Below are 24,677 nucleotides of genomic sequence, written 5' to 3'. Positions count from 1 at the left end.
CAAGTGTAAAGTTAACTTTTATTGGGTTATTTAGTTTTTTCATTGTAATTTAACTTTAGTGATTGAGAACATAATTGTAATTCACTTTCTGAGGATAAGAAAACAATTTAGATTCACTGTAATTGTATTTTAACTGTAACTGAACACGGGTAGTTGAAAACGTAATTGTAACTGAAATTTGTAATTGACCCCAAACCCTGGCTGATACATGTGTGGCCCCTCCACTCTGAGAGCCTGGCTCTGATCCAGTGACTCAGTGGGGGAGGGGCTCCTCAGAGCGTCAAACCAGTCAGATCGTTAAAGTGTTGCGATGTCCGTCATTCCTCCACAGCCCCCTGTGGTGGTTACTTGTGCAGCTGTATGCTAATCTCTAGCAGTAACTGTACAGTCAGTGTTTGGATTGTTAGAGCTGCAGATGTGACCCTGGATACAAGTCTGTGAATATTTCCCATGTTGCTGGGGTGCACCAAGTGTTTGAAGATGAAGATCTTGTGCCGGTGGGACCACAGCTTGGTGGGTGGATTTACACTCGTTCTATTAGAAATCTTTACTTTAAATGCAGATTTTTGGAGTAGTCAGTGTCATAACATCCATTATTCTAATCAGATATTTATCTTTAATAGATTTTTCTCTAAGTTTTTGTTCTTTGTTCTGGTCCAGAGTTTTTATACTCACTGCCAGAGGTGTAAAGAGTACTGATATATTTTACTCAAGTAGAAGTACTGGTACTTGATTTAAATTGTACTCAAGTACAAGTAAGTCATACATAAAATACACAAGTGCAAGTAAAAAGCAGCTCAATTAAATAGTACTCAAAGTAAACGTTTATTTTTGGTATTAAATCGTTGCCACGGTTCCCTTGCATACAGTAAACATCTCATGTAGGAACTTCAAAAGGAAAAGATAAAATTTTACACAATTGGAACTTAATTTATTTTCCACAAAGGCATCTGTATAAAATAAAAGGTTTGTCAAAATGTACATTTAAAAAAATGATAATAAATTAACACCAATGAATTCAATTCAAAATAAAATAAATTCTCAGTCTCTAAGTATAGCTATGAACTCTAAAACTGAAAAAATAACCAGCATCTGATTGGTCGGCTATGATGTGATGCATTTGATTGGACAATGTCCGTTGATCAATTTAAAACAAAATAATAATAATTTACTCCCTAATGGTTGGGTGTAGAAATGTAACCAATTACTTCTTTTAAGACGTACTTAAAGCGATTTTGCGGAGGATGAAAAGAGAGAGAGAAAAAATTCAAAAGCAAACATCTCGATGTCCCGCCCTAAACCACTCCACTTCTTCCCACTGCTTCTGCCAATCTACCAGAAGCCACGCCACCAGAAGCCACGCCTCTAATTTTGTGCACGCACATAGCAGAACATAACAAGGAAGTCTATGGTTTCTATTTTATGGTATAGTTTCAGAGCGCTCCTGTTTGCTGTTGTGACGCGCTGCCTTGTTCCCGTGCACGGTTTACGCACGCGTATTCACTTTGATTGACAGTCTCCGCTACAGGAAGTCGAAACCTATTGGCTTTCCATGTGTATAGGGGTCTATAGGACGAAGGAAGGACTTATAACTTATATATATAAATGTATATGAATGACCACCAGCAGTAGACCATAGTAAAAGACTAGTCAGGCATTCTTTTGCATTTTAAAAGAATCGTACATAAACACAGATTTCTCAGAAACTACGGATATCAGCTTTAAGTACAAGTAAAATTACAAGTACCCATAAAAGTTACTCAATGACAGTAATGTGAATACTTGTAATCAGTTACTTTCACCTCTGCTCACTGCCCTAATGATCCATTGCTGATCGCTGTGTCTTTGTGCTTCTATAGAAGAACTTGACCAACACATAAATGTTGGCTACTTCTCATTACCCCACGGGGATAAATAAAGATTCTGATTAACGTACTACTCATACTAGAGTTTATGTCAAAGTTAGTATGTAGTGCGTTCACAATGAGATAGTATGAAAAGACTGAGTATGTGAGAAAATGCCAGGATGTATAAACTATATGAGGACATTTTAAGTATACACGGTGGAAACACTAGTCATATTCAACTGTCCCATGATGCATTGCGAGTAGAATGTAAAATGGTCCTGGAAATAGCTTCAAGCTAAAAATCAAATATCCCCTTTTCAAAATAAAAGCATCTCTTCATGTCTTCCATTAGTTTCTTTTTAACACTTTTGTAAATAGGGCTCTTGTTTTGAAGTTAACCGGAATTTTTGTCAGTAGCACAATGGAGGGTTTCTGAAAATCTCTGAAATATTGGAATGAAATGTGTGTGCGTGAGTTTTATGGATCAAATGAGCACATGTTGATATTCTACTTGGTCACTTTCTCACTTCAACTGTTTTCAGAACTTTCAAAGTAAAGCTGGAGAATCAACATAGATATTTATCCTCAGTGTGATTCAGGTTTTTAACATTGTAGGTTCCAAATGCATCTTGGACTTGGAAATATACTTCAGTGGGAACGCTCATCATCCTATTCATACATATAGTATATACAGTAGTAGACAGTATATACTCATTTAGTTCGTAGTGTAGAGTACGGAGTGTGACATTTCAAACACTTGAACCCCAGACCTTCCATTTGTGAGTCAGACTTAAATCAAAGATTGATTTGTGTTTTTAATAATGTTTTTGAAATAATTATTTTTCTTTTTTCATTTTTATAAATATTATTCACAGTTATTCCTTCTTGTTTCTTTAAGGTCTTAGTACAGTAAACAGATTAAAATCAGTGAGTTAATTTAAATGAATAAATTGATGTTCATTATCTGATTCATATTCAGTTTTCCTTTTAACAGTTTATTTCCACTCATTGATATCTCAGTGCTTTGTGCCTCCTTGCATTATTTTAAAGATGATATTGTTTGACATCTTTCTCTCATAGTAATACATAATGTGGCATCAAAATGTCTCTTTGCTCCTTTTCCCTGTGGTCCACTCTCTCTATATATTTATGTAATGATTTGCATCATCACACTCGCATCTGTTGAGTTATGAAATGCACCATTGGGCCACGCAGGAAAACTTGTAATGGAAACGCGTTCGTCCACGTGACCGTTTCTACATGAGTGCATGAATCGTAACCCTTTGGTCTGTTTGTGAGCGCCATCACAGTGCACTGGTATACCAGGACCACGCTCTGCTTCATGTCCTTCAGACGTCACATTATTGTCTGAACCACAACCGAGGACGACTCGGCCAATCAGGGACTAACGTTGGCTGCTGTTTGCTCTCCTTCAGGACTTTTCATGTGACGACTCCAAGGTGGAGTTCAACGTGGACGCACCGAATGGCGTCGTGATGGAGGGCTACTTGTTCAAGAGGGCCAGTAACGCCTTCAAAACGTGGAACAGGTAAAACAATTCATTACATAAGGATCCTTTTACTCACCCTAATATCTGATTGTTGATATAAAAGCAATATTCTAACCATAAAACACATAGAAATTCAATGAAAAGTGCTTTTTTAAATGTGATGAATCCTTTAAAAAACTAACATGTATTATGCAGTTCAGTTTACAACGTCATTGGTGACAAACTCCTGAGTTCAGGGGCCACAAAGAGTGGAACGTTAAGAACAATTTCACACTTTTGGTCATTGTGATCAGCTGTTATGTGTTTAAAGGGATCCTGCACTGTTTTTATAAGTTTGATAAAGGTCCCTTAGGAGAGCTCTTCTTCTCTGCTTCATTGACTACTACCAAACCGCAGAGTTGGAACTGTTGCCCCCCCTGCGGTCACAGAGGGTTATATCGACATCTTTAACTTTTTCTGGTTTTATAGAGCAACCAAAATAAAGAAAATGTGGAGAAAATCATGACTCCAACAAAAATATAAACAAAAAAGTGCAATCTAATGAAATTATATCCCACTGAAAATGGCTGCTCGACCTCATTTGTATTAAAAAAAAAAATCCGAAAAGTACTTTTTAATGTTTTTAATGAATTTGGACATATTTGTTTGTTAAAGATTAAAAAAAAAAAAACTATTAATGTTGTAAATATGACTCATTTAATGAAACAAAAAGGATTTAAGACAAAATATAGAAATTGAACGTGAAGTAATAAAAGTATTGTAATATTAGAAATAAAATCTTGGGTTACAACCTAAACTGTAAGAAATCAGAGATTCACAACTTGTATCACAGTGGGGGCCACAAAATGGTGATTATCAACATTCATGTCAGTATTTACAATAATGACCAATCTGATCGTTAATACAGGAAAGAACAAAGAATTCTGTGTATTTTTCTTATTCTTTTGCATTTTCCTGTGTTATTTTTGCTGTTTTGTGCGTTATAAATCATTTTGGGTATTTATTGCATCATTCTGTGTAATGATGATGTTGATGTATTGTATGTTATGAGTCAATTTTGTGTTTTACTGTTATTTTTGCTAATTTGTTTTCATTTTGTAAATTTTTTTGTTGTTGTACTTTTGTGTATTTTTTGTGTGCCATTGAGCAGGCCAGTCCTATGTTTTTTTTTTTTTATTTGACGAGTGAGTGGAGGCAGACATGATAACAGGTGGTGAAAAATGGTCCAAAACGTGGCAAGAAAAAGGTGTAAAGGGGCTAAAAATGGGTCAAAAGCAGTTAAGACGAGCCAAAAGAGGAACCAGGTGGTATGTAGTTTCAAAGGGAAGCTTAAAAGGGCAATATGTGGCAAACAATAGTGAAAAAGGGCAAAAATGTGGATCAAATAGAGGCAAAATGTATGGAAAAAGTGAAATGAGTGGTATTTATTGGGAAAAAGTTAGCTCATTTGGATGAAAAGTGGCCCAAAAAATTAAAGAAAGAACAAAAATTGGTTAAAAGTGTCAAAAGGAGCATGCAAAAATTGACAGAAAATAGGGAAAAAAAAGGATATTTATTGGCAAAAAGAAGCTAAAGTTGGAAAAAAGTGTCAGAACCTTTTTTAAAAAGGGGCAAAAATCAGACAAAGGAAGTTGCAAAATGGAAATTGGTAAAAAGGGGTTGAAAAGTTTCCCCCCTTTAAGGTTTTTTCTGGGGGAATAATAATAAAAATTAAGACATAAAGAGACATATGTTGAGCATCACTGACTTAATAACAGCTTCTACGTGGTGTCACTGATAATGTAGTGGACTGGTCTCGACACAAAATACCTGGGTTGATTTTTGTCCCTGTCCACCCCCGACTGCAGTCTTTTAAAGGGCAAACACACACATTGGAGTGTGTAAACACACACATTGGATTGGAGTGTGTGAGGTTGTGTGAACAAACAAGCCTGAATGCTGTCACTGATGTAGAGTTGTTTATCTCCATCTTCCCCTCAGGCGCTGGTTCTCCATACAAAACAGTCAACTGGTCTATCAGAAGAAGCTGAAGGTGAGTCCGTGTGTGTGTGTGTGTGTGTGTGTGTGTGTGTGTGTGTGTGTGCGTGTGCGTGTGCGTGTGCGTGTGCGTGTGCGTGTGCGTGTGCGTGTGTGCGCGTGTGCGCGTGTGTGTGTGTGTGTGTGTGTTTTCATCCTTCTCCTGGCGTTACTCTGAGAGGTTAAGTGCTGCTCTGATGTTCTCCATCAGTACAAAGATCAGATATCTTAGCACTCAAGTGTGGCTTTCAGGTTTTTTTGTGCTCTCAGGCATCATGGGAAATGTCTCTTAGTGTGTTTGTGTTTCTAAAGCTGTGGCGTTGGTGTTTTCTCAGGACTCGCTGACGGTGGTGGTGGAGGACCTGCGGCTGTGCTCGGTCAAACCGTACGAGGACATCGAGAGGAGGTTCTGCTTTGAGGTCGTTTCACCCACAAAGTGAGACATGGCTTTTATTATAGATCACGTGTCAAACTCATGGCCCAGGGGCCAAATCCGGCCCCTTTCAGCATCAAATTCGGCCCACAGGAGAAAGTAAAAATGACAGAGAAAACGTGAATCATTGTGTAAATCACTGGTTCTCAAACTTTTTTGGGGTGTTCTCCACTTTAAACAAAGGTGAACTTTAAACCCCCACCCATGCCTATCGCCCCCCAAAAACCTGACAAATAACACATTTTCAAATTTTCATATTTCATAATAAATCAAAAATTAAGAAATTCACTGCACGTATAAAATAAACTCACAGGGAACAAATAACATCATATTTCAATAAATGAAACCTCAAAAACTAAATTAAAAAAATCATAATGCATAAAAACCAAATTTAAAAGTGTCAGAAATACAGGAAATAAAGAAACATTGTTTGCAATCTGTGGCAAAAAGCTTAAGAAAACCAAAAAAGAAATAGATTTTTTTAGCCATTTTAAGTCTTTATTTTTTGGCATTTTAGTTGCCATTTACATTTTGTTTCCGGTCGCTTTCTAATCAGTTAATGCTCTTTTAATTTCAGCTACATTTTGTTTGGTGTTAATGATTTCAGAAAGGCATGAAATTGAAAAGTTTGTCACACCCCACCTGTCATACCTCTATTTCCCACCAGGGGAACAATATTTGCAGAGGCTCACAGTTTTTCCCGGTGCTTATATCCCACAATTGTTATTTTTAATGTTAAACAGTTTAAAAAAACTCAAATTTTCCTTAAATTATTACATAATGTTTTCGCTCGGCTTGTAATCAGAGGGTTGCCGGTTCGAATCTCATCCGGGCCATCACTGTGGGATGTTGAGCAAGTCCCTTAACTCCTAACTGCTCCCCAGGCACCACAGTATGGCTGCCCACTGCTCCTCAGGGATGAGTTAAATGCTGAGGACAAATTTCATATATGTAATAACATATATGACCATTGAAGGCGAAAGCCCCGATTTAATCCTGTTGGGACTGAAATTTGTCACTTATTGCTTGGATATTGTTGGTTTCTTACATATTTAGTATTTTATGTACACGTAGAAGTGCAAACTAAAGCACAATAATGTTGAAATTACTCGTTTTCCTGTATTAAAAATGTGGCCCACTAGTGATTAGGCTGATTCTTATTTACCCCTGAACTAAAATGAGTTGTTTGAACAAGTAGGAACACTTTGATATACTTCAATTTAAATCCAAAACATGTCTAATCATTATATACTAGGGTTGGGACTTTAACGAGTTAATTGCGATTTATGAATTTATACAAAAAAATCTGCACAAAAAAAACCAACTTTTTTTTGCACTCCAAACGGTGTGGAATTGCAGAAGTTCCCAGTATGCCCATAATACTGATGCACAGACCACAACACAAAAAACAGGAGAACCCGAGGAGAAGTCGTCCCTGTGCTTCGTGGGCCATAATTTTAGTTTGAATAAAAACACAGGATGGAAAACAAAAGTCCAGTTGTGTGCAAATTGTAACAATTTGCAACAAATTCTCTTGAAATTTGCAATGTCATTTGTCAGAAATCTTAGAATTTTAATGTAAATATAATCTAGTTATGCAACACCCATTGCATTTTATGTACAATTAATATGGTAATTTACAAAAAGTCCTGAATTTTGCTGTAACTTTGACTTCCTGTGGGCCGGACTAGATGCTCTGGTGGGCCGAACTTGACCCTCGAGTCTTGCTTTGGCTCATTTATTGTTTTCATTGATTCAGTCATGTACAAAAATCAATTCAAATTGGAAAAATGTTGCTTGAATGTAGATTTATGTAGATTCATTAATTTCAAAGTCTGTAATTAATTAGACATGCGTGTGCGTGTGTGTTACAGGAGCTGCATGCTGCAGGCTGAGTCTGAGAAGCTGAGACAGGCCTGGATTCAGGCGGTGCAGGCGAGCATCGCTTCAGCCTACAGAGAAAGCCCCGACACTTACTACATAGAGGCAAGTCACAAAGATTTAGTCACTAATTCATCACAAAATCACAGCTTTTCTTTCTAACATTGGTCTAATTTTATGCAGCACCCAAAACAAATCTCCTAAAAACTGTAATTTAAGAAGTTGGAAGGATTATGAAACACAAAACTATACACAAAACACACAAAAATACCCAGGTGTGTACAAAACAATAACAAAAAAGCACAAATAAACAAGACAAATATGCAAACAACATTTCAGCTACTCAATTTTAAAAAGAATGAGGACTTAAAAAGTGCACAAAACAACAGAAAAATACACAAAACTACAACAAAAAGCACACAAAATAACAATAACAATAATTCAAACATTTCAACTACACAAAAATATACAAAAGTCAGAACATTACACCAAATTGTGGAAAGATACACAACTTAAAATTACAACAAAAACACAAAAGATGTCTTGAAAAGTGCACAAAACTAAAACAAAAATATTCAAAATGGTAACAAAAACACACAAAATGACAGAAAAATGCACCAAAATACCCAGGTGTATACAAAACAAGACAAATACACACAAGATACAACTTAAACCCAAATTACAGGTACTTAAAAAGAAAAGGAATGATGACTTCAAAAGTGCACAAAACGACAAAAAAATACACAAAACTACAGCAAAAAAAAAACTCAAAACAAGAAAAAACGCACAAAACAACAACAAAAACATCCAAAATAACAAGAAAAATAGGCAAACTTTTCAGCTACACCTAAATACACACAAGACACAACCCTACACCATTCATGGAAAAATACACAACTTAAAATTACAACAAAAACACAAAAGATAACTTGAAGAGCGCACAAAACAACAGAAAAATACAGCAAAAAGACGAACAAATGCACAAAAATACCCAGGTGTATAAGAAACAAGAACACACAAAATAACAAGAAAAGTATGCAAACATTTCAACTACACAACATTACAAAAAAAAAAAAATACACACAGAAGATACAACATTAAACCAAATTACCCATACTTGATGACTTAAAAAGTGCACAAATGACAGAAAAATACATGAAAATACACAACTTAAAATGACAGCAAAAACACAAAGAATTACTTGAAAAGTGAACAAAACAACAGAAAAATACACTTAAATGTAATTGTAAGTGAAAAATGTAATTGACCCCAACCCTGATACATGCACAAGTAAGTAATAATAATGCTAATGACTTCCTTTGGCTACATTTGAAATCTTACTCAACAAAAAGTGGATGTGATGTTATTTCCAGAACCTGGACAGAACCGCGTCTCCATCCACCAGCAGCATCGACTCAGCCAACGAGCCGAGGGAGCGCAGCAGCGGGGTCCGGGTGGAGACCATCCTGCAGAGGATCCAGTGTCTGCCGGGCAACGAGCGATGCTGTGACTGTGGCCAGGCCGACCCTCGCTGGGCCTCCATCAACCTGGGGGTCCTGCTGTGCATCGAGTGCTCCGGCATCCACAGGTACACAGAACGTACCCACGTCCTAATCAGCTGGGAAGAGACGCACTTGCACTCAATTCAGATTGTTTGGGTTATGATAAACATTTATTTATTTTTTTATATTTTATTTATTCAGAACATTTTTTAATTTAAAACAGCGAGATGTAATGCACATAAAGATAAGTACAAATACAGATGAATTAAAGTCATAAAAGTATCCACACACAAGTCATACATACATCAAGCAATAATAATTACAATAATAATAGTAACAGAAAAATAAATTCATAAACATATCTAAATAGAAGAGGAGTCAAGGGCCTAATAAATTTGAGCAAAATTGGTTCCCAAATTTTTCTAACTTCAATTATAATGGCAGTCGCATAATTGTTAATTAATTGAAATTATGCAAAATTGTAATTGTAACTGGAAGAAGTCTGTTGCTGTTATAATCATAATTAAATTCAGATAATTTACTTTGTAATTGTAATTGGTATGGAAATTATATAAAAATTTAAACGCAAACCTGAGGAACCACGTTATAATTTTATGGCTTACACATGTAATTATCAATTATTAAAATATGTTTAATATCAAGTTTACCTGTCAGTTCTCTAAGGATCAATATAGCATTTTTAAAAAAAATGTAAATCGAGGGCAATACAGACAGAAAAATTGATTGGATTGAAAAAAAAAATTTTGATTTTAATCATAATTTTTAAAAATCCAGATATTTGTAATTATTATTGAGTTGTAATTGAAGATGGATAATTAAAGACGTAATTGTAATTTAAAAATGTAATTGACCTCAACCATAGTAGCGATCCTATGAATGAGCTTTTCCACCCTGATGGTGATGATGTCATGCTTGAGTCACATCCTGCTGTTGCATCACACGGCTTTGGGCCTAAAAGAGCCTCTTCTGTTTATGTTCAAAGTATCAATAATCAGTGCCTGTGTAAAAAACACAAGTGTGAACCCACCCTCTGGCCCCTCGCTGGGCCCTCACTCAGCGTTCTTCCCTTTCACGCAGCGGTTCCCTGGAAACCAGACGGAAAATTTACATGACACTGAAAGTTGTGGAAAAACACTGTTGCAGTTATTCAAAGTGCACGTTGAAGCCCCTCCTTTGGACATTTGAAGAATAAAACGTACTGTTGTGTTGTTGGCCTCATCGGCCTTTTTAAAGAGGAATTCCTCTAATTTTACAGCTTCATTGTCTGCAAAACACTGTGTGTGTGTGTGTGTGTGTGTGTGTGTGTGTGTGTGTGTGTGTGTGTGTGTGTGTGTGTGTGTGTGTGTGTGTGTGTGTGTGTGTGTGTGTGTGTGTGTGTGTGTGTGTGTGTGTGTGTGTGTGTGTGTGTGTGTGTGTGTGTGTCTGTGTGTGTCTGTGTGTGTGTGTGTGTTACAGGAGTCTCGGGGTTCACTGTTCAAAGGTTCGCTCCCTCACACTGGACTCGTGGGAACCAGAACTATTGAAGGTAACCAAGAAACAGGAAATTAATCTGATTTCTAAATGTATTTATTTCAATAATGTCATTCCATGTCAAAGAGAAATTCTTTTTTATTATATTTTTTGTGTTACTAGTAGAACAACTAATAAACAATAAATGATTATAAGACACAGAGACTAGCTACAATGGCTTCATGTAAAGGATTTTTAATATTAATAATTGGGGTCCAAAGTAAAAATGAAGTTGCATAAAGAAACATTTTCAACCCTGAAAACATTCCACAATCCAGGTTTTTTTAGCCTTTTTCTGTTTGCTTTCACAATCACAGCGTAATGATGAACTGTGTCAAATCAGCAACAAAAAAGGTTAAATTCCAGACAAATCAAAGTATTTAACGTGCAGTTTGGTAGATATGATGTGATATCAGGTGTTCCTTAAAATATACAAAATTTCTAAAAGGAAAAGTGGTCAAAATGTTTTATTTTACTCTTTTTTTTTTTTCTTTCTAAAGCTGGCTGACAAAAGGACAATTCATTGAAAATAACACCCTAACCATGAGCCTTTATTTTAGGAAAATGTGGATATGTGAAGAGAAACTGGTCCCATGTGACAGTAACAACAGTTTCATGAACTTTGGTCTCAAAAAATTGTGAATTTTTTTTATCAATTGTTATGATTATAAGAAATAGAAGAAAGCTACAATGGCCTCATGTAAAAGATTTTCAATATCAGCAAGTGGTGAAGTAACCCAAAGTATTTTTTTTCGGAGTTCCAGAGCGTGTCACCCCAAGAACCAAAGCATATCTGGGACTAATCATGAGTGATGTGAACAGTCTATGTTCATAGCTCCCTGTAATTTCATCAGCTTTGAGCTGAGACATATGCTAAATAGTTTACTGAAGACCCAAACCCGGACAAACTTTTTTCCAATTTTAGGGGCTGAGATGTTCACATATAGAATGTATAGCAGATATTTTTGGATATTCTGAGAAAGTAGATGGAGCTATATTACTATACCATATTTCAGATTCCTATGTGATGTAATGTTTTAGATATTGTTGGCTGAAAATGGAAGAACATTTTTTTTTTTCAAATGGACACATACCTCCCTCACTAAATTGTCCAAACCTCAAAATACAGTATATTCGTCTGATCAAACTAAAAATGTACAGTGGCCTTATTGAATAATCACAGAACAATTGGTAAAAAGAAATATGAATATTTGTTAAAATAAAATAAAATGTACTTGTCTTCAGAGGTCGTTCATGTTTTCTAATATTGAATGTGTGAGAAAAATGAATAAAAGGTTATTTGTAAAGATTCCAGCAAAGACAAGTGTTCCAGAATGGAAATATTGTGAACCAGTGACGGTTATTATGACACAGACCAGTACATACCTGTACATGTTGGTCCCTGACGTGATAAACTCTTGCCTGATGATACTGAAAACCTTCTCGTCACATTACGTCATCCTTTTCTCATTCAAAGCTAATGTGCGAGCTCGGAAACGGCATCATCAACCACATCTATGAAGGGTCGTACCAAGAACAAGGGCTGAAAAAACCACTGCCCACCAGCTCAAGGTTCAAAACCTTCTTCTTTGTCAGATAACAAGCGTGTTTCACATCGATTAGTCAGCCTCTAAAATCTGATGTTGTGTAATCCAGACAAGAAAAGGAAGCTTGGATCAAAGCCAAATACGTGGAGAGGAAGTTCCTGAAGAAGCTGGGGCCCACAGAGATCCTCATCAACGGGGAGAGGAAGTCTGACCGCAGGTGGAGTGATAAGAAGTGCAGACGACACAACAGTGCTACCACGGTGCCTAAAGCACGGAGGAGATACCATCAGGAGGCTGGAAGCACCTCCCCCTCCACCCTCTCTGCAGGTACCAGCCAATCCCCATCACTCTTTCTTTCTAATGCAGCGCCATCGTCCAATGAAACGCTTCCAACCTGTTTCTCTCGCAGCAGCCGCAAAGTTCAGACGAGAGTCGCTGTTTTGTCCTGACGAGCTGGATTCTCTTTTCTCCTACTTTGACACGGGATCAGGACCTCGAAGTAAGACACTCATCATCTCCCCCGTTCACTTCCAACACAGAAGTACCAGACAAACAACCAGCAGAGTGGGAACCAGGGACATTTGTACTGGTTTTTAGCAAAAAAATACCAAGTATTGTGGAATTATTTGGTAAAGTTGTAGTTCTTAGATCTGCAAAGTGATAAAAATCACTCATTTCAACCCATAGAGGGCAGTAAAAAGTGGCTTTGGGCTTTAGTTACACTTTAATTCTCCGATTTGATACTTAACAATTCCCAGTTTCCTGGATCTGAAAAGTGATTTGTTAACACTTTATTTGAAGTTTTATACATAAAAGCTTACATTACGGTGCACTTTTTAGGACATCCTCAGGTCTCAGACTGAGGTTTCAGGTTTCAGGAAAATCTGTCATTTATCAGACTAAACTGAGTCATGACTCAACAAAACCTCAGTCCGATGAAAAGGCCTCACTTTTCAAACCAAGCGCCGTCAAATGAAACGTCCTCAGGCTTCAAAATAAAAGTAATCAGACTCAACGGCCTCAGGACGTAAAACATGACATGGTGTTTTTTTTTTTTTTTTGAAGGAACCCTTTTATTTTCTAAAAGTCAAAGGTATAGAAGATGATTTTAGTTTAGAAAAGAAACGCCCTCTCTACTTTTTGAAAAAATGCACATGCGCAACACTCTACCTGCTCCCAAGAGGGAACGCCTATTAAACGTGTGCGAGAGAGCGTGCACAGCTCTGTTTACAAGTTGGTGTCGGCATCGCTCATACACGCTAACTTTACCTACGACTGAGGCATCAGTGGGAAGCCCAACCTGTGCGTTCAGCGCACGCCATCGTGTGAAAGAATCTCCTAACCCCGTAAGAACGGCGAGCTTCAGTGATTGGCTGAAACCGTAGCTGACGAGACACATTAACACTTTTAAGTACGCATGCACAGATAGGGGTGAGCTTTACGTAAACATATCACCAGAATGATTGACAATTAAGAGGACCAATAGTCTTTATGATCCACCTGGAATTAGACGCCAAAAAAAAATCCTCCACAATACCTTTAAGATATATCAACATATTGTTTGATTAATAAATATATAGTTAAATGAAACGTTGATGTAGCTTAACCTTTAAAAATAAATAGAAAATAACAGCTTACAACTTAATCTCGTATCCAAAGCAGCACAATGTTCTATTTCTTCAAAATACGTCACGTTGTGTTTTACGGGCTGAGGCGGTTTTTTTTGCAGCCGTTTATTCTGATGACTCTTATTTTGAAGCCTAAGGAAGTTTCATCTGACGGAGTTTGGTTTGATGAATGACAGAGGTTTTCCTGATACCTGGTACCACTACATTTCATCAGGATCAGATCTTTATCAAGATTTTTCAAAATAAAATGGAGGCTACCATACATTGTGACCTACTTTATGGTTGTTAATGGGGATAGAAATTTCTTCCAAACCTTTAAAGTGTGAATGATAATGGCAGCATGATCAGGATCACTGATCCAGATCTCTGACATCGACTGTTTATAATAACCTTTTTTTCTGATTAATAATCACTTTTACTTTCTAATATATTTGGTGTTTGTTTGAATTTGAAAATCCTGGCTGACTGTAAGTGTGAGTAAGCAGACTAGAATAGTGATGCGGCAGAGGTGACTAACGTGTCCTGGTCCAACAGGCCTCAGCAGCGACAGCGGGTTGGGGGGCAGCACAGACGGCAGCTCAGACGTCCTGGTGTTTGGCTCAGTGGTCGACAGCGTCACAGAGGAGGGTGAGTGGGTGGAGCCTGGAGCCCGACCGCACGCACTTAGGGGTGTGCATTACCATGAATCTGGCAATACCTTACAATTCACGATTTTCATGTCACGATACGATATATGCCGATATATCGCAATATCAATAATAATAAATTTCACCTTTACAAGTACAAAATGGTGTAGAATACAGTTTTTTTTTTTTACCTTGCGAGAACATGTAAATAGTAACTAACAGTAATTCAAGTACCAACAACAAAAACAAGTGGTTGATTTTCAAGAAAGTTTAACTTTTGCTTCTACAACAGATTCTGATTCTGTTAAGTTTTTAAAATCTTAATAAATAAAAAAAAAAACAGCAGTAACCATGTACATCTATAAAAGAATCCAATATGTTTTATGAAAATAAAGTGTCATCAACTTTCAGCTAAAATGCATTTAGGAGTGAAGTAGTTTAACAGGGTTTGATGTGGTTCACTGACACCTAGTGACCAGGCGTTTACATGCTATGCAAATGTTAGCGCAATTAAATAGTTTCTTTATTAAAAAACAACATTAAAAAAATATATTTGGACATTTTTTGGATCGATACAATAATCGAGCGGTGAAATATCGCAATATATCAACAAAACTATTTTATTACACCCTTACACGCATGCACATCATTGATGTGTTTAATATATATAACAATGTGTATATATATATATATGAGAAACAATAATACTCCCACACCTAAAACATTCAAACCAATATTTTCATTGATTAGGAAGCTTAACAAGGGAACCAACAGATGCAAAACAAATAATATTTTTTTGTGTATTTTACAGCTGATTTAAGACATTAGTCAAAACTGACTCAAAACTGAGAAATGCTAACAGAAAGCTAACACAAGAGCAAGGTTAAGTTTTATGGGCTTATTTATTTCAGACTCAGTAATTGTGATGAATTCTAGTTTAACTTTAGTAATTGAGAAAGTACTTATAATTGAGTTTTAGCGGGAAAACTGTCATTTTAATTGTAATTGGAAAAAGTGTTGGTCACCGTATTCATTATTGAGTTGTAATTGAACATGGATAATTGAAGAAGTAATTGTAATTTAAAAATGTAATTGACCCCCAACCCTGACTCACATGCACACACGTCATTGATGTGTTTCTAACTTTGTGGGCCCGTCAGAGTGCGAGGTGTCGGACGACTCCAGCGGCGACACCGAGCTGGAGGCGGAGCCAGAGACGTCCGACCCGGAGGACGTGAGGGACCTCCATCCCGGAGCGCTGCTCTACAAAGCCTCCAAGGCTCGTAACCTGCCGGTGATGGCTGAGGCGCTCGCTCACGGCGCAGACGTAAACTCAGCTAACGACGACGAGGAAGGAAAGACGCCGCTCATACAGGCCGTGATCGGAGTGAGTGGATCTGCAGGAACACGTGATTCACTGGGATTCTGGAATGAGTGACGACATGGTGTGTATGTGTGTGTGTGTGTGTGTGTGTGTGTGTGTGCAGGGCTCATTGATCGCCTGCGAGTTTCTGCTGCAGAACGCTGCTGACGTCAACCAAAGAGACGCCAGAGGGAGGGGCCCTCTGCACCACGCCACATATCTGGGACACACGGGGTGAGTCACTGACAGCCAGAACTGTCTGTTCCATGCATTGCTTTGATCACATGCACGTTTTATAAAGAGATGATTTATTCATCATGTCATTGTTTGATGTGATTGATCAGGGGTGTCAAACTCATTTTAGTTCAGGGGCCAAATATGCACTTCTACGTTTACATGAAATACTAAATATGTAAGAAAACCAACCATATCCACGCAATAAGTGACAGATATGAGTCCCAACAGGATGTTCACTTTAAAATTTCCAATATTTTGTGAATAATTTTGTAGAAATTTTGAGGGTTTTTTTCCCAACTGTTTAACATTAAAAATGATTGTAATCATGCGATATAAGCAGCGTGAAAACTGTGAGCACTTGCAAATATTGTTGAGTTTCATTCACGTACTTACGACTTACATACTATTGAAAAAGAAGACAAAATGAATCTCGCTGGAACTATTACATTATCTTCAAGGTGCCAGGGTCATTTAAAAAGTAGGAACTGACAAATATGGCAAGAAAAAGTGACGAAAATAGGTTAAAATATGGCAGGTTTGGTGTAGTTACAGAAAAGGGGTAAAAATAAGAAAAATTGGGCTCAAATTGTTAAAAAAAAATTATCTTACTTACTGACCCCAAGGTTGAGAACCCTTGTTCTACTCGACGTGATTGTACTACTTTTGTATTTTCTGCCTCTCTAAATGAAATACTGTCTAATTTCAGACAGGTGTGTTTATTCCTGAAAAGAGGAGCTACACAGAACGATGGTGATGCAGACGGCCACGACCCTTTGAGTATAGCTGTCCACCAAGCCAACGCAGACATCGTCACCCTGTAGGTGTCCCCACCCCACCCCCACCCCCCCTCAACAGACTCCATTTGAAGCAAACCCCTCCAGAACTAATGCTTCTGTTGTCTCTCCTCCAGGCTGCGACTGGCCAGGATGAACGAGGAGATGCGAGAGTCCGAAGGCCCGTTTGGACAACCAGGTCAATACCCCATCAGCAGCCCCACCGAGCAGCAGTATAAGAAATGCATTCAGGAGTTTATCTGTATTCACCTAGCTGAATGCTAACTGCTAACAGCTAACTGTGTGTAGTCACTCTAAAACAGAGCTGGCGTTGGACATGTTGATGGTCTCTGAGCCTCGATATGTCCAGTGTCTCACTCTACTGCACACTAGTTACCTTTGGAGTTCCCTTTAAAACATTTGACCACTTCTGTGACAACCACATAGAGCACGTGTCAAACTCTAGGCCCGGGGGCCAAATCCAGCCCTTTAGAGCATCCATTTCAGCCCGCAAGAGAAAGTAAAAATGACAGTGAAAACATGAATTATTGTGTAAATGACCAAATAATTCAGTTGTAGATATCTCAAATTGACCAATTTAATGAAATTCCACAATATTTGTGGGGGCTTGCATTTGTCCTGTGTTTACATCACATGAATGCATGTCATTTTAAATTGTAAATTGTTGAAAGAACTCTCAGTTTTGCCAGTTTCTCACAAACAATTCCACAAATTTACTCTAAATTACACAATAATTGGTAGCAAAATCAATAAAATGTTGAAGTGAATTGAACTGATATTAATAATTAGGGCACAATGATGTTAAAATTGTTCTTTTTTTTCCCCACCTAAAATATGCGACTCACTTGAGATCAAACTGGTCTGTATTTGGCCCCTGAAACTGACAAACCCCTAACATAGAACGTGATTGACTTTCACATACTATACCTCTTTGGACCGCAGCAGGCTTCATTTCCTCAGATAGTCCGTTGTTTGCGTTGGTTTGAAAGCTTTTTTGAAGTCTGGTCCATTGTAAAGTTTGGGTCTCGGTTGGTCTCAAGTGAAGCCAGTTTTTATGATGTTAGAACGCAAACCTGGACCAAATATAGGAAGTAGGACCAAAAACAGGACGTGACGTTGAAACGGAAACATCATCAGGACAAGGAAACGCAAACAAAATTGCGTGTGTTCAGTGAATAAAAACGGACGGACTTTAAACTTCAGGACCGCAAAGATTTGGTCGTCTTCTTCTTCTTCTTCTTCTTCTTCTTCTTCTTTTTCTTCTTCTCAGTCCACTGGACTATAGCTGTGAAAGCACCACAGGATCACAAATAATTGCCTCTAAAGTTTGCTAATTCGATCTCCTCCCAATATTAAGCACATTATGGTGAGAAGCTGAGATTGTATATTCATTAGAGGCATAAAAAGATTGCTCGTGTTATTTAGAACACTTGACAGACACGGATTTCTTTTATTTGACAATTTTCAACCCTGAAAACATCCCACGATCCAGGTTTTTAGGGTTTTTCCGTCTGCTTGTACAAATCACAGTGTAAACGATGAAATGTGATAACAAACCACCAACAAAAAAAGGTTAAATTCCAGACAAATCAAAATATTTGACATGCAGTTTGGTAGATATGGTGTGATATTAAGTTTCCTTAAAATATACATAATTTCTAAAAGGAAATGTGGTCAAAACATTTTATTTTACACCTTTTTTCTGAAGCTGATTGACAAATGAACGATTCCTAGAAAACATCAGTAACCAAAAACTGCTTCCATGTGACGGTAACAACAGTTAATGATCGTTCCATGTCATTTCAACAAATTTTCAGGACATCTTACACACTTGGGTCTAAAAAAAATTGTCAAATTTTTACCAATTGTTTCGATTATAAGAAACGGAGGCAAGCTACAATGGCCTCGTAAAGAATTTTCAATATTTCCGAGTAGTGAAATAACCCAAAGTTGGGGTCCAAAATAAAAATGAAGAAGTCTCATAAAGAAAAATAGTTTTGTACCCCAAGAAAGAGTAATCTTTATACTATAAATTAAAACAGAGCTGATTTTTTCTTACATTTCCACATGCAGTTATGGGCCAATGAAAATAGGAAAAAAAAAAGTTTGGATTTCAACAGACTGTCACCCAAGAACCAATGCATATATGTGACTAATCATTAGTGATGTGAACAGTCTATGTTCATAGCTCTAAGCTGATTAAATTACAGGGAGCTGAGACATATGCTAAGTAGTTTACTGAAGGCCCAAACATGTTCCAGACCCAAACCCTGAGAAACTTTCTTTCAATTTCAAGGAGCTGGCATGTCCACCAGATAAAATGTATAGCAGATATTTTTGTATATTCTGAGAGAGTAGGTGGAGTTGTATTACTATACCAAAGTTCAGTTTCCTATGTGATGTAGTTCCTGAGATATTGGAAGCTGAAAATGGAAGAAAAATGACGCACAAAAATCGACACATCCCCCCATCACTATATTGTTCATCTCTCAAAATGTATTCATCCTATCAAACTAAAAATGTACAGTGTGTCTATTGAATAATCATGGAACAAACTAAGTGACGTGGAATGACCCTTATAATAATTGAAGGATGCAGATGCAGATGTGGTCAAACGATGGAGGAATCTCCAGATGTGTGAATCCCTGAATCATTTCATGGCTTTAACCTCGAGGTGGAAGCTGTTCTATTTATTTCAAAGCGATACCGTGATGCACTTTCTCTCACCTTCAGTGTTTTTTCATTTTCTTATTTTGAAGAAGGAAAAAGCAAGAGTGCAATGAGTCCGTCAGCTCAAGATAATCAGTATTTTTTTCAAAGCAGAGGGTATTTTTTTAAGCGTTTCTTCGGCACACACACACACACACACACACACACACACACACACAGCTGTGTGGTAACGACAATCTGCACCTAACGTGGACTTTTCTATGTCACGCTCTCAACGTGTATTCCTACGTGTACAGTATTTGTACGGCGAGCTGTTGTTGTTTGTAGTGTTGTGTCTCACTCCTTGGCCATTCTAGCATTGTTTTTTAGTTTTTTTTAATGCATGACTGGCTTTTTGTCCAACTTCTCTGAAGCACTGTGGCTTTTAGTGGGTTTATGTGAGTGGTACATGTTTGGTATTGGTAGTTAATGCTAAGATTTAAGTTGCTAATCTTCTGAATCATTGCAACAAATCATGAAATGGCAGAAACTTTGCACACATTACCCACATTGGTCACTTCATTATTAGAGAAGAACTTAACGTGCTAGCATCACTACCTCAAGACCAAATGTTGTTTATAGTCAATTATTTCTTCATCTGAAGTGCACGATTAGAGTAATTTGGCCCAAAAATTACTGAGTAAACATAAATCATTGTGTAGAGCAGTGGTTCTCACCCTTTCAGCCCCGCGACCCCCAAAATAAAGGTGACCGGGTACCCAGGGACAGACAGTCATGTGGAGACAGGGTCATCTATCAGGGGGAATAAAGGGGAGAGATTTTTGGGGTCCATCCATAAAGTCAGTAAAATGATGGTCCATTGTTCTATGAATCTGTGATAACCACATTTATTTATTGATCTGAATAATATCCACTGTTATCCAGAAAGTTTATTATTATTTGTGCCATAGTATATTAGTCATCTTAAAGATGTAAATTACTTTAAAATGGGTTATAAGTGACCAAAAGTGGTGAAATGGGATTTATTTTAAAAAGTTGAAAATGAGTGGCCAAAAACACACAGAAAAACTGGTAAAAAAAAAGGTTGAAAATGTCAACACTGGGTTAAACGTGGCAGAAATGGGGAAGGGGTGGGGGTTGGGGTAATGTAACTTCAAAAGTAGGAACAACGTTTAAACTATATAATGAGTGAGAGAAATTGTGAATGTGGTTAAAATAAAAATAAGCATGAAATATGGTGAAAAGACTTTAGAAGTGACAAAAATGGGTCAACATATGTGACATTAGTTGGAAAAGTGGTGGAAAGGGTTTATAAGTGCTGAAAATGTGTTGAAAGTGGCAGAAATGGGAGTAATGTAGCAAAAATATGGCAAGTTTGGTGAAGTTGCAGAAAAAGGGTAAAAATGGGCTCAAATTGACCCCCTCCCAGTGTCTCGTGACCCCAAATGAGGTCCTGACCCCAAGGTTGAGAATCCCTGGTGTAGATGACCAAATAATTCAGTTTTAATTACAGCCAGTTTTTAGCACTGCTATACATCCAAATGATCATAAACTGGGATCAGAGTCAAACTGTACAATGTAAACTAACACCGCTTGGCACAATCACGAGAAACTGCAATAATTTCCCACCAAAGATCAACACACTGTTTATATCTTTTCTGACCTGAGGTCACCAAAAAGTCCCAGAGTGAGTGTAGTTTCATTTGTCTCTAGGATTATTAAAGATATAGCCACTAGAGGCCACCCTTATTCTCATCTTCCACTTTGAATAGATGCAGTTGCGATTTGCTTGGAAAATAAGCTATTTTGCTAAAATGGCCGTTTGTTTGGTAGCCTGGACTCAAATTTCACACTAAATTTGGCTTTAGTTTCCTTTATTCCTACTGTGTGTCCATAGTAAAGGCCTCTGAATTCCTACTAATTGGAAAAGGAATGAGTTTTCTGTCTAAACTCCCTGATTCATCCGTACGGATTCTCTGTTTGTGGTGGGAGAGATCACGCCCGCTCACTAATATTTTATTAAGATTTTAGTAATTGGTATTTGGTGCAAAGGCTTTGTAATTCTCACAACTAATACTATAAACAGTCATAAAAACCTGTGTAAAAAGGCGTTGACGGACCATGTTGTACAGTTTATTGAGTCTATACGATGACTGTTGTAAAGTAAAACCTATGAACCTATGTTGTTTCCAACCTGTTTTTTAACCTTGTCTTTGTATCTAATCTCTTCTGTCTATGACTGTTCTCATTTCAATGACTGTCATGAAATGATTTGTGTATTTAATCCATGTTGATAGTGAGACTAACGGATATTTATGTTTTCCTCCCAGTGTCTTCTAACAATAAACAAAGTGTGACTGAACATTAACTATTTCTTTCTTTTTTCTTTCTGATCACTAATATTCTCACTAAGTGTTTTCACACTGCACGGATTTAACTGGGATGCTTTAATGTGTTTTTAGGTTTTCTTCTTCTGTCTAAAAACCTATTGATCAGCTTCAATAGGATGTGTTGTACAATGGCTCCCAGTGTTCCCAGAATGACTGGAAAATACACAAAATAACAACAAAATGAAAGAAAAATGCACAAAATGACAACAACAAATACACAATATGAGAACAAAAATGCACAAAACACACAGGGGCCAACAAAAATACACAAAATGACAAGAAAAATATATTAAAAAAAAGGTTACACGACATGACAAGAATGCTCTCAAAACACACTTGATGACTCCAATAAAAACAGAAATGACAAAAATGCACAAAATGACAGAGAAACATACAAAACAACAATAAAAAATATTGCAAAATTGTCAACAAAAATACACAAAATGACAGAGAAATACATAAAACGACAATAAAAAATATGCAAAATGACAATAAAAATACACAAAATTAGAAATATTCTAAACAAAAATATGAAAAACACAAAACGACAGAGAAATATACGAAACAAAAATAAAAATACACAAAATGACAAGAAAAACACACAAACCTTTTGTTTTGTTTTTCTGTATTAATGCTGAGATTGGTCATTATTATAAATGCAAGTATGAATATTGATAATTTGACCATTGGATCAGACCATTCACAAGGACGATGCCCCAGGAGCCACTAGGGGGCCCCAAAGTTTCCATTCTCCTGACTTCTTTCCAGCTGGATCTGGTATCTTGCATGTTCTCACTATGATCTCTCCAATCTTCTCACTTAAACTAAACTAAAACACACATTACATTCATTCAAGTCTTTAGAATTAAGTCCAGGGGCCAAATATGAAGCAGTTTGATCTCGAGAGGGCCACAGATTGTATGCAGGAAAACAAGTAATTTCAATATTATATAAATTTTATATTACACTTTATAGTTTGCACTTCCACGCATACATAAAATACAAATTATGTAAGAAACCGACAATATCCATGCAATAAGAGGCAGATTTCAGTCCTAACAGGATCTTCATTTGACATGTTCTAGATTTTGTGACCAATTTCTATTTAATTAAAGGAAATATTATGTAATAATTTGAGGAAAATTGAAGTTCAATATTAAAAATAACTGCAATCATGCGATATAAGCACCAGAAATACTGTGAACCTCTGCAAATATTGTTGAGTTTCATTAACATTTATGATGCATGTTTTCTCTGTTGTTTGGATGCTCCAAAGGGCCGGATTTGGCCCCCGGGCCATGAGTTTGACACATGTGCTTTAGATTACCTGGAGAGTTTACAGCGTCTCACCTCTTGTCTTTATTGTAGCTCGAGGTCACTTTATCATCTTTACTGAGTTAAAAGCACAGAATTCCTCCTGACTTTGTGTGATTTGCTTCATCAGGAGACGCCACGTACCTGGACATCGTGCGTGAATTCTCCCACATGGCTTCACACAACCCGGAGAAGCTGAAACGAAGGAGTTTGCATTTCAGACATTCCTTCAGGTGACGCTCCGAGCCTCCGCAGACGAGACAAAGTACTTGAAAGTGTCACTTTGGTCATGAGGAGAAGCCACGAAACTCCTGCTTTATGTTCCTGAGAAAACATGAAGTGTAAAGATATGAAATGGGATTCAACTTTTATTTTGATAGGATGGTTTTGCTGGAGGACTTGCTGGTCATTTCCTCTGTGTGTGTTTAATAAGCACTTGTTTTTTTGATTTATTTGCTCATTTACAGTTAGCATCAGTTACCTATGTATTATTCATACTTAATGCATGTAGTTCACTTACAATTTATACTCCACTTATTGGTTTAAAATGTGCCAGCTGTTGTGTTTTTTTCTACTTAGATTATCTTGGAGTCTCTTGATGAGCTTTTGACATTTTGTCCATTGGTGTATTTTGCATCGACTACACTGGTGTAGTCACGTTGTTGTGTCTTTCTCAAACGTACCACTATTAAAGCAGTGCGACGGCGACTGTAAACAAAGAAATGATAATATATCTGAATAAAAGATGGAGGATAAGACGTGTTTGTTCTTCTTTATGAATGGTTCAACATTACCTAGTATATGGGGTAAGAAAAGTAAAAACTCGGTCACTGTTTCATAGCCAACATACAGTATTCCTCACATAATACATCTCATTTGGAACAGTGCCTTAGATTTAGATTTAAATTTACCATTTAGATTTGAGATTTACATTTAAACATTTAGATTTAGATTTGGATTTAACATTTAAATTCAGATTTATTTATCCTGTGGACACATTTTTAACAACGTTATAGAACATGCTTTTTTTCATACATTTCTGCCATAATGAAAGAAAAATGAGCTAAATTTGAACTTTTAGTGTGTTTTTTATATACTGTTTTAGCCTAACTGTTATTGTGGCTCATTTTTTTTTTATTTGAGACAGCAATGCATGTAAAACAGCATGTTTTATATCATTGTTAAAAATATGTAGACATGAAAAATAAATGTAAATGTTAAATCATTCAGATTTAATTTTAGCATTTATATTTTGATTAAAAATGTAGATTTAACATTTAGATTTAGACTTAACATTTAGATTTACATTTAATATTTAGAATTTACATTTATCATTTATATGTAACCTTTACATTTAGATGTATTTTCCATGTGTGCACATTTTTTAAC

At 36.9% G+C, this 24,677-nt stretch overlaps 1 protein-coding gene across 1 annotated transcript in view; it reads left to right on the top strand.

Annotated features, from left to right (window-relative positions):
- LOC114466662 (arf-GAP with coiled-coil, ANK repeat and PH domain-containing protein 3-like) overlaps positions 1-24,043 on the top strand; it is a 90,618-nt gene extending 66,575 nt beyond the window's left edge. Inside the window, exons 11-25 of the mRNA XM_028452287.1 lie at positions 3,284-3,396; positions 5,338-5,389; positions 5,709-5,809; positions 7,681-7,792; positions 9,061-9,275; positions 10,666-10,735; positions 12,197-12,291; positions 12,376-12,593; positions 12,676-12,765; positions 14,429-14,521; positions 15,681-15,907; positions 16,008-16,117; positions 16,827-16,937; positions 17,031-17,092; positions 23,419-24,043. Of these exons, the coding sequence (XP_028308088.1) occupies positions 3,284-3,396; positions 5,338-5,389; positions 5,709-5,809; positions 7,681-7,792; positions 9,061-9,275; positions 10,666-10,735; positions 12,197-12,291; positions 12,376-12,593; positions 12,676-12,765; positions 14,429-14,521; positions 15,681-15,907; positions 16,008-16,117; positions 16,827-16,937; positions 17,031-17,092; positions 23,419-23,525 (1,776 nt within the window). The 3' untranslated portion in view covers positions 23,526-24,043. The remainder of the gene's footprint in view (positions 1-3,283; positions 3,397-5,337; positions 5,390-5,708; positions 5,810-7,680; positions 7,793-9,060; positions 9,276-10,665; positions 10,736-12,196; positions 12,292-12,375; positions 12,594-12,675; positions 12,766-14,428; positions 14,522-15,680; positions 15,908-16,007; positions 16,118-16,826; positions 16,938-17,030; positions 17,093-23,418) is intronic.
- The last annotated feature ends 634 nt before the right edge of the window (positions 24,044-24,677 follow it).

Source organism: Gouania willdenowi, chromosome 7, assembly GCF_900634775.1.
Source record: "Gouania willdenowi chromosome 7, fGouWil2.1, whole genome shotgun sequence".
Taxonomy (NCBI): Eukaryota; Metazoa; Chordata; class Actinopteri; order Blenniiformes; family Gobiesocidae; genus Gouania; species Gouania willdenowi.
This window is presented reverse-complemented; position numbering and strand designations above follow the sequence as displayed.